Below are 13693 nucleotides of genomic sequence, written 5' to 3' on the forward strand. Positions count from 1 at the left end.
ATCGTTTCTGACTTCCATTTTATGTAGTGTTTAATGTGAGCACAGCAAGATGGATGCTGTGAAAACCACCAGGTCATGTATGCCGTTGCGCTCTGAACCGAGAGGCATGCAGCACATCTCTTGACGTGGTAGCAACAATTATTAAAACCTAAAATGTCGACGTGGAAGCAGTCCAGGTGATCAGAATCTTTGAGAGAATGTTGGCGGACCAGATTGTTGAGTGGTGCCACCCGCAGACGTAAATGCCATCACAGGCTGCTGCCCCTGTTGAACGCCTGAAGGCATAGTGTGAGACTGAAAGATGAAGATTGTATTACACAGTTGAATCTTACAGGATAGTAATGCCAGGGCCATGCACCTGGATATTTTGTAAAAAAAAAATATACAAGGCAAAATGGTTACCATAAGGGAGTAAAATTACTGAACACAATGTCATATCCAGACATAGTGCAGGTCACGATTTTAAACATGCAACAGATTTGGTGATTTGTACAACAAACTGCGCTCTACATTTAGTTATAGGTGATGCATGCTAGGAACTTAGGTGTCTTTTAAATGAATCAAAGGTTTTGCTGTTCGGTATATAATGATTAACATTAAAAAAAAGTTTCTGTAAAGAAAGCAGCATTATGGAATCAATTTTTATGCAATACAGTTGTTTAAAACAACATTTTGAGTGTGATAAAGGATAATGTGTAATGTACAATGTACCATACTTTGAGGAAAGAATGATTATATCACACATACAGGGTATTTATTTTTTTTGTTACAGAATTTTTATTAAAACACTAGCAGAGCAAAATAGATGCCGCTTTTGCGGTTGAGTTCTACGCCCAGGCTGACATCCTCTCGAAGAAAGTATGCAACTACATGATGACTGATTACCTAAAATTCACTAATTAACTCTTCCATTAGAGGATTTCAGGTAAAAGCGGGAGATCAGAACGAGGGACCGTCTTAGTTGAAAGTCATTCCACATTTAAAAATTCCTGAAACATGCATGTGCATTAAGATATCCACCCCACAATTTTGATATGCAAATGAGCAGAAACCATGGCGACGTGGAATGTAGGGGTACAGCCCTCATTTCACGTCAGAGGGCCACATGATTTGGAGCGATGGAGATCATTGGAGTAGGTGCTGACCTGCGGGCAAGATATACGTACCGCTTCCCTGCCCAGATAAGCCTCCGTCGGTGAAGGTGATGCGCCTCTCAGGCATGAGTTTTCAGTTTTGGCTCATTTGCATATCAAAATTCCGGGATGGATATCTTAGCGCAGGTGCGTGTTCCAGGATTTTTTAAATGTGGAATGGCTTTCGACTAGGGGGGTCTCTCGTTCTGATCTCCCGCTTTTGCCCGAAATCCCCTAATTAAAGAGTTCATGAATGACTTTTAGGTAATTAGTCATCTTGTGGTTGCATACTTTCTTTGAGGGGATGTCAGCCTGGTCGTAGAACTCAACCGCAAAAATGGGATCTATTTTGCTCCGCTAGTTTTTAAATAAAAATTATGTAACAAATAAAAATAAACACCCTGTATATTATATGTGAACATGAAAACAGCTTGACATTGATGATAGCCTAATGACACCATGAACCGGGGGAAAAAAATCTGACATCTACATACCGCAGTCCCAGTATCAGTCAAGTGGCACATAGCACCGGAGTCATTAATTTAATGAAGCTATCGGTTAACATCACAACAGTGACATGCCAGTAGAATTTATAAACACTTTTCTATAGCCTTCATCATTTAAAGCGCAAGTCCGCTCATATATACAGGTTTTCTTGAGAAGGCTTTGTAAAACACTATTTTTATCAACGTTTGTCAAACATGTTCATCAAGTCAATCAAGTTCTTTTATCAAACAATTTCTATACGGACAGCAGGAGTTGCGGGAGGCTTTACAGTGTGCCTTCGGACAGCATACACAAAGCATCTGGGAGAGATCAGCTGTTATGTGTGTCTACAATATACACATGCAAGGAATGAGACATCAAAAATCAAACTAGCTGTGTTACATGTAAAAGTATGACATTCCACTCCACAGTGATTTGTCCTGTACTGTAGCATCATTTCTTTGAAATTCTGAATTTAAAAAAAATAACATGTATGGACAAACATTTTTATTTCTATTCTATGCCTTTACAGGATAACATTATGCTTTGAACTATTTTGTGTGTCCTGAAGCATTTCCTTTTAACGGGTAGGTTAAGGAAATTATCGGCTCTTACACAGGGCTTTTAACCTTTCAAGGAACCAGTAACAACTTGAACAATTAATAGGAAAGTCACTGTTACTGCTCCTGACCATTACCAAAATGAAGACATAGCGGACTGGTTCACACTGGCAAGAACGTCATATTTTCACGGACATACAGCTGCCCGCCCCAGTAAATAAAAATTCTACTTTGTGTGGATGAGGAAGCATGGTTCAGGTATGTTGTGAAACTGTTGGAGTATGAGCGGACTTGTTCTTTAACTAAAAGTATATGATGGCTAAATATGGTGATGATATATTTTTTGCTGGTTCTTCAAGTGTGTTATACGAGCTCTCTTCAGAGCCTTATAACAGCATTTCATTTATCTAAACACAACTGCGTCTCTCAATCCGCTTCTCAAATGAAACAGTGTGTTTATGAGTGCTACGGATGCACAAGAGTGAATGTTTAATGTTTAAAAACCATGTGACAATTCTCAATTGGAGAAGAGTAGATGGTTACTGTATGAGTCTGCCTGTACCTAGTCTGCATGTTACAAGGTTTTAAAGTTAAGTGCTCTCAAGAGCAAGAGAGATTGCCCCATCGTCCTTTCATCCAGACAGGGATAGCAACTTTAGTGACAACAGCACACGATAAGCTGCTCTTCATTTCTTTCAGCTGAATTATCACTGTGCGGTGAAAAGCCAAGAACTGAATGGAAAGTATTCTGAGCGGGTCATGCTATACGACACTATCCCTTTAATCTTAAAGGTGCACTGAGGTGACCCCAAAATTATTTGTTGTTTTTTCACCATTGCATGTTCTGCAATGGATAAAATGAGCTCCTGCGTAGGAACAATGAGTGCAGGTGACCTACAGGGCGGCCTCTGTTCCGAACACCTTTGAAGAATCCTCCACTCGTGAAAAGAGTGTATCGAGAACGAGGGAGCATCGTGACATAACATGGTCCCGAGCATGTAACTTGTGACATACAGTATCAGAGATGCACGAGCTGAGATGAAAGAAACAAAGAAAAAAGGCACGGGACTCTTCCACATCATGCAAGGATTGTGTCGGCCGTCTGCGGCTGCGACTTTCTTGGAAATCTCATTGCGCAGCTATGATAGTACACCGCAGAGTGAGACTATTTTGCATGGTGACTCCTGATTTACATCTTGACAGATGATGCTGGGTTTCGAGACGTGTTAGATGCCACCTCACTGCTCCTTTAAACCAGTGAGAATGAAAAAAAGAAGGACATTCCTGATTTTGTGGGACAGTGGGAAATTGCCATTTGGTTACAAAAAAATTGATATATGAACATGTGCTGCATCAGGCATACAATGAAAACACAAGAAACAGTCATATCTCAACAGTTTCTGTCTTCCACCACATCAGTTACTTTCTCATAACACACCAGCGCAGTGGTTATTGAAATACTGTTAAACTATTAAAATATTCAATTATAATTTTTTTTTTCTGCCAAAGTAGTTTACCATGATGTTGTATATGTACATTTGTGAAGCTGCCTCTGGGGCGAACAAACTCCTATGATTGGCTACACATTGTTGTAGACCCATTGCATGCTTAACAGAAAAGCGGGCAGATCGAAGGACAATAAATGGGCAAGATAATTCTGTCATCAGGCTGCTGCACAGCTCTGTTTACACTATGCCTAGCAACTACGATCTAGTGTGAAATGAACACAGTAGCGTGAACAAATAGAAAAAAGAAGCTCGCAGACACAGCAGAGTATATTTCAGACATGCGCTCACTTTCCCCCTTTTGTTTTTCTTTCTTTATTTATTCTTTTTTTCTTTTTTTTGTTTAGCAGCAGACGAATGATATCCTTACCTCTGGTTTCTTGAAATCATGAAAATTTTTATTGAAACCCTGGATCTATAAGAAATGGGGGATGAAGGACGACATGTCTGTAGTTAGTTAAAACAGTAACATTGAGGTGCTCATTCAATGCACCTCTAAAACCTATAATTTTTCTGTTCAGAGCTGTTTGCAGCATGCCTTACCATGAACTAACTATAGTACAGAAAACTGCAGTAGAACAACGAACAGTATATATAAGGACACACAACAAACGAAAATCGACATTTGTGAACATAAGAATGTTCGCAGGCGGCAAACAAAAAAAGTTGCAAGTTTATCAAGTCAAGCAAAGACTGGCTTGATACTACAGATCTGAAACAGTTTCAATTGTATACAGCATGCCAGGACAGATAAATGTGGAGTTTCAAATGGGGTAAAGTATCCTTTGCGTAATGCATATATTGCCACCTATGTTGTGCTTTTTGTCAACATATTTTGTGCACCATGACATATTTATTGCCCTCAAATGTTCAGAAAGAAAGCACTACTGTAACTTATATGACACTCCTGGAATGCGCAACTGAATTTGGATATACTGGTAACATTATGACCAAACCAAATGTATGGTAACCAAATATACTACTGCTTATCCCATATATTTGAGCTGTGGAATTATAGGTACGAGTTCTTGAGACTGAGGATAGGCCAGTCAGCTAACTATGCACATGTTACGGTGGGCACCTCTACACAATGTAGTTAAAAAATAAATTATTCAAAATATCAATATATGTGTCAATATATCAAGGAATCAACTCTTCGGGGAAATCAATTGGTGGCACCTATAATTCTCATGTCTAAATGTTATACCCTTGTATTACAATATAAAAAATATGTATATTCTTTAGGCTGTTTTCATTTCTGTAAGCACACTCTGTACTTCAGATAAGTATACTAGTTACTACATTATACAAGTGATAGGAGCATTCCAAACCTGCTGATGCTTCTACAAAGCACCTCTTTTCACAATTTAGTGTACGTCTTCAGCAATACAAGTTTTTCCATATTTGTGGTAATAACATTTCAAACACTGATAGTCTTCAAAGCACGCATTGCGGCTCAAAAAAATGTGCAACTAAAGTCAGAATGGGTGTGATTTCACTTCTACTCTATGGTTCACTTTAACGTTCCCCTTGAATAGCAAAAGCAAGAAACCGTGACTTAATTTATCTCACAAAATCAATGGCGCAATACTTACCACTGTTAAAGAATAGTATGAATATATGGGACTTATACTTAGGGCCCTATGTTTTCAGGTTTTATGTTTTTTGAAAATTGGGGGGTAAAAACTGGTTTTATTTCAGGAGCTGTAAAGCAAAAATCCGTAAAGGTAAAATCGGGTGATGTTGGGTGGAAAAGTAGATTGGCAGGGGGAGAATTAAAAAAAGTGGTCCTCGCATTTTGGGTTAACACAAGATACGGAACAGCTGTGTTGAATGTCCAATGCTTAATGTTCTCCAGTGCCTGTATTCCTGACTTAATTGGCACTTTGCCATGTTCATTTTCGTTTCTTTTTTTTTTTTCCAGTTTTACATGAAGTGATGATGATGCAAATCAGGGGTAAAAATGAATTTTACTGGGTTTTACCCTAAAACACACGGCCCTACTTATACTTCAACAGATGCTCGTGGGGATCAGCAGATAAATACGACTATGGGAAAAGCAAATTCTAGGTTATCATAAGAACTTTAAAAGGTGCAGAAAGCAATGCCAAACTTCTCGCGTACAAAATATTTGTTCGCTTAATTTCGGATTGTGCTTCAGAAATTTGGTTTCCTGAAGTCACAACGGTGATACAAAAATGTAGAAATGCTCAAAGAATCCACTGGAATTCCTGCAGAACTCTTACTGGAAGCAGGTCCTCTTTCCTTTACACTTAAGAAAAAAGTTTGATGGCTAAAACTATTTCGATGGATTACCAACAGACACACCTTCCCAACGAATAATTATATCAACTTTCCTATCGAGCTAGCTCATGCGTTGAGCTGTTTTCATACAAGAATACTAAGTGTTCTCAACAAACTGCCTTAAAAATTCCTGCTTTCGTCTTGGTACAAAGGACTGCCATATGTACACAGTTGCACGTTACACCTTGTCCTATTTATTACAGCTGTCATAGGTCATCACTGATGCCATGATCAATCACTGATTCGTAATAGTTTGTTGTTTTGGCATTGCCATTTTTGTACACTTTAAGCTACTCTGTCTGGATAGTGTGACATGTGTACTCGGCTCTCCTTCATTTCACATTCCTGTAGCATGAAACGCATTTCTTCATGCAATAAAAAACTATCACTCACCCAAGGACTTCCTACTCCAAACAGTGTTCAAAATAACAATTTTGATGTTTCTTGGATATGCTATCCCCGCGTTACCCATGTATATCGTCCTCACTTTAATACTCGTAGGCCTCCAGAATTTGCGGAGTACTTATTGGTCAGGAAAGGACAACTTGGACCACTTATGCATACAGAAATTGAACAATAATTTGGACTGGGGTCGATTAAATCACAACCTTCCCGCAATCTCAGGTCAGATCAAACTTACCTGGCTAGCTGAGGTAGTTGTTGGGGGAGGAGGAGCCATTCGAACCCTCTTGGCACTTGGTCCATGATTGTTGTTGTCCTGGTTACCCTGATTGTTGGCAACCGCAGTCTGTTATTAAGTCAGGTATGGTGGAAGACAGGACAGAGTGATAGCGTTGGTCATCATCACAGTTTTCATGTGATGACCAAACACAGAAGGAGGAGGAGGGAAAGAACACGTGTAGACAAGCAGGCATCATGAGCATGCCTTTCAAAAGTTTATAGTATACTAATTTCAAAGAATGGAGAGAGAAAGACACAGCATGCTCCTCTTTAGAGGACCCCAGACATAAGAGTCCTGCTTTGAGAGAAGAGGTTGTAGGTCGGTGCACCTTTTACGTGCAACGTTTTTATCTATAAATATGAATGGGTGCTCACTGGGACCTATGAATATGATAAAATCGAGCAAATGATAAAGTAGAATGACTGAAGTCAAATTAATGTGTCTACTGTGTCAAATAAAAGAGATGTGTGCTAAGTGCAGTGTTGGGTACAAAGCAGATTCACATGCATCATACAATTTTGTGAAGCTATATGAGGAAAGGAACTTGCAGGGGGACTGTAACTACGAGGGGCGTTCAAGTCAAACCGGGACTTTTCATTTTTCGCAAAACTAAAATGAACTTACAGGCGAGAAATTACTTTTATTTTTCAACGTAATCTCTAGCTGCACTAATGCACTTGTCCCAGCGTTTCACGAGGGCTTGGATGCCAGCAGCGTAGAAATCCATACCAGCGCGTAGCAGCCATGATCGGACCGCATTCTTGACCTTGTCGTCGCAGCTGAAGTGGCGGCCGCCAAGGAACGCCTTCAGTGGCCCGAAGAGATGGAAATCGCTGGGGGCGAGGTCTGGACTGTAAGGGGGATGTGGGAGCAACTCCCAGTCAAGTTCCTGTAAGGTGTGTGTCGTGAGATGCGCGGTATGCGGGCGTGCATTGTCCTGTAGGAGGAGGACTCCTTTGGTGATGAGGCCAGGCTTTCCGAAACTGGAGGTGTTAATGAATGATAGTGTTCAACGTTCCAACAGATAGGTCAGTCTTTCAAGCCAATTCGAGACATGTTATCCGTCGGTCCTTGAGGATCAGGCGCTCAAGTTAGATGTTCTCAGGAACTCTGACACTGGGCTCTGAGCCGCCCCGGCCGGGATCGTCCTGCACTGATGTACGGCCGTCCGGAACCGTTTGCACCACTCAAACGTTTTGCTGCGGCTTAGTGTATCGTGGCCATACTGAGCCTGAAGTCTTCTGTGAATTTCAGATGACTTTACGTCTTCATTCACGAGAAACATCATGACAATTCGCTGTTCGATGTGCGCGCTCACCTCGTTGTCGGCCATCTTGTCTAGCACGTCTTCTGTTTTGCACAAACTTTGGACCACCACGTGGTGAACGCGTAGGCCTGTCGCATGTGAAAATGATGAAAAAGAAGTAGCACGAGCCATTTGTACACTCAGGAGACAGAAAGTCCCTGTTTGACTTGAACGCCCCTCGTAGTACATGTGTATACTGTAAGAATTGCTAAGCAGCAGGCGAGCTGGCGACCAGAATACATGACAGTAAAACACCCTCACAAGACTATGGAGTAGGGCTGTGCGAATATTCGAAATATTCCATATTTGTACCGAATAACGGTACCGCACTATTCGTATTCGAACCGAATAACATTTTATCGAGTACTCGAATATATTCAAAATTCCGCAAACTGGCTTCACCTCGTGCCTCTGAGCATTTGGCGAAGCCTAGTTTACACTTCTGCCAGTGGTGTCGGGTTGCAGGCATGGTTTAAAAGTGCGATTTGAGGGATCACTGAAAATTGCCACTTTTGAGAAATATTTTAGCAAATGTTGGCAGGGAAGTTTAAGCTAGTTTAATTATTTTGAGCTTCAGCTGGACCAGCTATGACACCACAGAAAAAGGATTTCATCACATGGTCGACTACGTTATGTCTGGGTACTAGATTCCATCCGGAAGTACAATTTTCAGGACAATTTTAGCACAAATGTATTCATCAATGAAATATGTGAAACACAAATTAAAGGTAACATTTAGATAACATTTATGTGCAAACTTTTGCCCTTACAAGTGATGGCAAGTTTGAGTTTCCTGGTGTAGCAAAGCTAGCCAGGACATAGTTTGCAGTCAGAGTCTCACAAACTACAACTGAGCACCTGGTTTCAATGCAGACTTCTGCTTACTGTTCAGCAATAGGCGCACACTTGTGCGTGGTATTCGAGATTCCATTCACTACTATTAGAAGATTTTACTATTCGATTCGTATTTGATTCGAACCCGAAAATCACTATTCGCACAGCCGTACTAAGGAGTGAACAAAAATATTGACACAGACATACGCGAATTGGGCTTTACTGTCATGTATATACCGTGTTGTGGGAAAGTATAAGCATACTTTTTCTCACAGTGTGTCGTTAACAAAAAAAAAAAAAAATAACGGACCCTAATATATTTCTGATGTTGAAAGAAAAAAGATGCAAGCCAGCGAGTGTAAACTTTCTCTAGATATCTTGATCAATGTGTGTGTGCATGTGCGTGTGTTCTGTTGTGGTGCCTCAGTCTCAAAGTTACGACAGTAAATTGACAGTAAAATGACAGTAAGTTTCCCACATTCTACCTGTAAAAGGGCACATCTAGAGTCCAGTGTAATCCGTTAATAGAGGTGGAAGAGTTAAGCACATAAAATACGAAGTAACTATCAGTCCCGTTTGTAACGAACTATAGCATCATGACCGTACTAATTTCTATGCGTTCCAGAGCTATGGTACCTGCACAGAAGAGGCCGAAAATCTTGAAATCGTTCCTAACTCTGCAGTTCTGCTAGCACTTACGGATTATGTAATCTTAAAGAACGCTAATTTTTTTGTTGTGTGTTTCATAATCTCGCTGATCACATTTTGTATTGCTTGAACTTTGATCATGCTGTGCCAAGGAGACATTCCTACCTATCTACCTACAAACTAATCATGTCTGAATAGTTGAAGATAGTGTAATAATCCCCAGGCAGGGATGACCTGCACAGCAAAGCTTTAGAGACAAGATACATACCAGTAACACATTAATTCTTCATGACTGCCATCGTTATATGCTGTAGCGGCAACATTTTCAAATGTGTTTGTCGATGACTAAAATGTGCGTGCAGATGACATGCAAATTCTGACAGCCCTTACTGCTTGTGACCATTAGAAACACAAGATTCAGTGTCGTTATAATCGGGACTGATTTAGTAGGACACAAATCTAGCAAAACAGGTGGAACACGGTTATTACACTGAAGGGCCAATGAGATCTTTGCTGTCCAAATTTTCCACCTGCACTCCCGTAGTAAACCTGGTAGAAACATTGGATTCAGATGAGCACACCTCTAGTCAAACCAGGCTCCTCATATTCTAACAGCACGGAAACAGAGAGCCAGTTACAATGCTGCTTTGCTCTCAGTTGTTTCACTAGTGACCTACAGTTCAGATGTTGGGACACACCACATGCACTCTCGAGACCCAATGGCAAAAGTGTTGCAGTACTCAGAATTTATCCAGTCCCAACGTAAAAGAGAGAAAAAAAAAAAAAAAGAACAGAGGAGGAGGAAGGAAATGAGGTGAAAGAAGTGCTCTTCTGTTATATTTTCCTGTCACATCAATTTTGCTTTTAAGCAACATACTCCCACCATTAAGAAAGACGTGGCAGTGTGCCAACTGCATTTATGCACGCAACTGACGCCGCTTGCCCACATTTCCGGAAGTCGTGTTGCATACCCTGAAATCAGCAGCTTCCTCTCCCTTTTCGTGGCTCTAGAGATAAAGAGCAGAAGGTACAAGGACAGAAAACTAACTTTGCTAGCGTCTGATTTGTCCTCTTGTTCTTCGTCTGTGAGAAAGTCCCGCTTAGGATATGGAATGGGTACTCCAGCAAAGACACTGTGACAGGAAGAAAAAGTAAAGGCAATGCAAATCTTGAGAGATCTTTCAAATAATCCAGTCTGATTTTTAATTCTCTAAGGCAGAGGAGTGCTTACACAAACATTGTTTTTGTAATGGTCAATATGCATGCCCATGATTCTCACACATGCCTGCTACACTGTATTTCGACAAGTTTGTCGATGTGCTCACAATGCTCAACAACCGAAGCAAAATTAAGATATGCCTACTCTTGCGTTGGCACGGGATCTTCAAGAAAGTAAGGGTCCTGCATGGCCTGCTCTGAAGTAATACGCTTGGTGGGGTCCATCAGCAGAAGCTTTTGGAGCTAAGGCATTGACATGAAGAGCATGGAACAAAGGAAAGAAGGATAAAGGTTCCAAGTCGTTTGTTTACATGTTATCTATAAACAGAGACAATTATGAATTGTGTAACTGACAAAGCAGAAATCAATCCTGAGATGACTGCTAACATGAAAAGCAGACATACCAAGAGGAATGCTTTACTGTCTGGCTTGACTTTGTGCTTCTCCATGTATTTCACGAGGGAACAACTGGCATAGCTGGATCGGAAAACAGTAAGTTACAAATGTCAACTGGAACGGGCACTCAGACAGCATTTAACCTGTGCAATAATGGATGGGTTGAGAAAAGTCGACCGATTGCTGGATGAGAAAATGTGCTCTGCTGCCCCAACACCCAAATTTACTGGCACTGGCCAGACAGTTTACTGGCACATTACTAGGGTGGCATAAAAACGGTTGTGAAATATCTTTATCCATCTGTACTATCCAGAATATGCAGCAACCAAGCGCTCTTTTGTCAATTACAATTTTACACGGTGAGGGCAACTCTGGCTACTTGCTTAAAAATTGGGTGCTTTTAGTAATTTGTGATACCCAAATGCCCCTTAGACAAAACACTTTATGATCTCTCTGTGAAGAAATATAGTGTGTTATTTAATAGTCAACAATGATAGTGGAAGTCCAGGAAGGAGAAGGGCTGCAAGTGTCTTAGTTAGTAGTTTTCAGTTGAGTTCAACATTGGTTTGATAAGGATAGGGTTTTCGTGTCAGATGCTCTTGTGTTAGCAACATTTGAAAATCAAAACTTTTGAAGTTTTGCAATTGTCAACAACAATTTTCATAATGTGGCATCCCATCCCATCCCAACATCCCATTGAATAGAATGTTTCTCAACGTTTATTGATTCAAAACTTCCCAATCTGAATTTAATCTTGTATTAAATCAAATGAAAACCTCTCCATATCACGGCACAATTTGTGCTTCACTCACATACGGTCACGGAATTCCTTGCTTGACAGGTGCATCACTTGCTCATGTTTGTTTTCATGGTTGAATAGCTGCTCTTTAACATTGCTTCGCTCTTATCTTAATGGGATAGTGATACGTGTCACCCTCACGGGATGAGGGCACCTGCAACGCGGTGATGTTACACATCACGTCTTTTATGTGTGCTATACATCATTTCCTGCCTGCTTGTTACCGTGAGATGGGCAAAGTACGGGTTGAGACTACACAAAGGCATCCAAGGTATTTTGATGTGGAGGACACTGTACCTCGAACGTTTGAAGTCTTTCATCAGCGTATGATGTTCTGGCATCTTTTTAATGTCCTCCCAGTCTTTTTCTACACAACGGGAAATGCACAGTATAAGAAATGGTGATCTTGCTTCATTAGATAGACAATGTTGTACCACTACACTAGCCAGTGACAGGTTTCTCTCCAAGTTACTTGCATTAAAGGGACGGTCTCGTACCCCCTGCCCCTTTCATAAAGTGTACCATTCGATTGCCTTTTGTTGAAAATGGAATACTGCAAATTTACCCGACAGAACACGCCACAGTTATTAAATAACTGAATTAAATTGATTAAGATTGCAGAGCATGCCGCGATCTGTGTTGGCAACAATAAGAACGGCCCCGTCGCCCTGCGGGTAAGTCCGTGATAGGACACAGAAATCGTTTGCTTTTGTGCGCGCTAGTGCATCGGCGTGAGCAGACTACTTTCAGAAGTTACTGGGCACCGCAGCAACTCTTGTACGTTTTCTTTCAGTTCTCAGGTGAAAAACGCACATTCTAAGAAGTGGCAAGCATGGTGGCTTAGAACAACTATGTTAAACCTCAGAGACAAGTTAAAAGTCGCAGGAGAACCCCATCCACAATCACAAATCTGAAGTCGGTGGCCATCGGCGCGGGCGGTCGCATTACAGCTCCGACCAAAAATATATTACGCGCGCTTCCATTACACTCCCAGTTGTACACTGATCATGCTGCGAAATGAAGTACCGCTGATGACGTACATGGAGAAGGAGTATGTGTTTAGTTAAAATCCGCATTAAATACTCGCGGAAAGAAAACATGTGACTTAGCTTCCACGTATCTGATTATGCGCCACATTTTCGGAGACCCCACAGTCAATGCTGAGACTACATTCTCCGCTTGCGGAGGTATAAGCCTGAGTGTCCCCATTTCGAGAGCAAAGGGGATGACTCAACCCAAGGTGCTTCTGCAAGTTACGATTACCACGACGACGACGACGACGTACCCGCAGGCCGACGTCGTACGTGACGTATGCATGAGAGAGGCGCAGCTTTCGTCGTCTGCTATTACGGCACGTTTCGACAAATTCCTCGAAAACGACTTGGTTATTTGAATATATTTTTTATTTAATGAAACTTTGTTACTTTGTTATAATGAAACTTCAACGGTTGTATGTGCACAGTACTCGTGAAGCTAGTTATGGCAAATTTCGGAATCGTCCCGGCTGTACGAGACCGTCCCCCTTTAAGTACCTCACCGTGTGGGAAGCCCATGACATTGAAGATGCGGTCTAGCTGGTCATGATGGTAAGGGTTGCTAGTCTTGATATCCTCTTGTCGACAATGAAAGATTGGCTCCGACGTCAGTAATTCCGCAAAGATGCAGCCAATTGCCCAGATATCTGAAAGTACACAGAGGGAAATGGTACACCACCATGATGATGATGATGATGGTGAAAAATTGAGCTTTAATGATGCAAACGCGACTGGGCTTACAGCGGGTCAAGCTATACTGAAAACTGATGAAACCAGCTAAAAATACA

At 41.2% G+C, this 13693-nt stretch overlaps 1 protein-coding gene across 8 annotated transcripts in view; it reads right to left on the reverse strand.

The window, feature by feature from the left end:
- LOC135401086 (cyclin-dependent kinase 8-like) overlaps positions 1–13693 on the reverse strand; it is an 18933-nt gene continuing 5240 nt past the window's right edge. For 3 of the 8 annotated variants that reach the window (XM_064633249.1, XM_064633247.1, XM_064633248.1), the window contains exons 8-16: positions 13409–13552; positions 12169–12238; positions 11081–11153; positions 10822–10919; positions 10507–10591; positions 9948–10007; positions 6629–6736; positions 4055–4099; positions 1–294 (exon numbers count right to left, since the gene is read on the reverse strand). In XM_064633249.1, coding sequence (XP_064489319.1) covers positions 181–294; positions 4055–4099; positions 6629–6736; positions 9948–10007; positions 10507–10591; positions 10822–10919; positions 11081–11153; positions 12169–12238; positions 13409–13552 — 797 coding nt within the window. In that variant the 3' untranslated portion in view covers positions 1–180. The remainder of the gene's footprint in view (positions 295–4054; positions 4100–6628; positions 6737–9947; positions 10008–10506; positions 10592–10821; positions 10920–11080; positions 11154–12168; positions 12239–13408; positions 13553–13693) is intronic. The other 5 variants (XM_064633250.1, XM_064633253.1, XM_064633252.1 and 2 more) reach the window with 5 other exon arrangements.

Source organism: Ornithodoros turicata, chromosome 7 (assembly GCF_037126465.1).
Source record: "Ornithodoros turicata isolate Travis chromosome 7, ASM3712646v1, whole genome shotgun sequence".
Classification (NCBI taxonomy): domain Eukaryota; kingdom Metazoa; phylum Arthropoda; class Arachnida; order Ixodida; family Argasidae; genus Ornithodoros; species Ornithodoros turicata.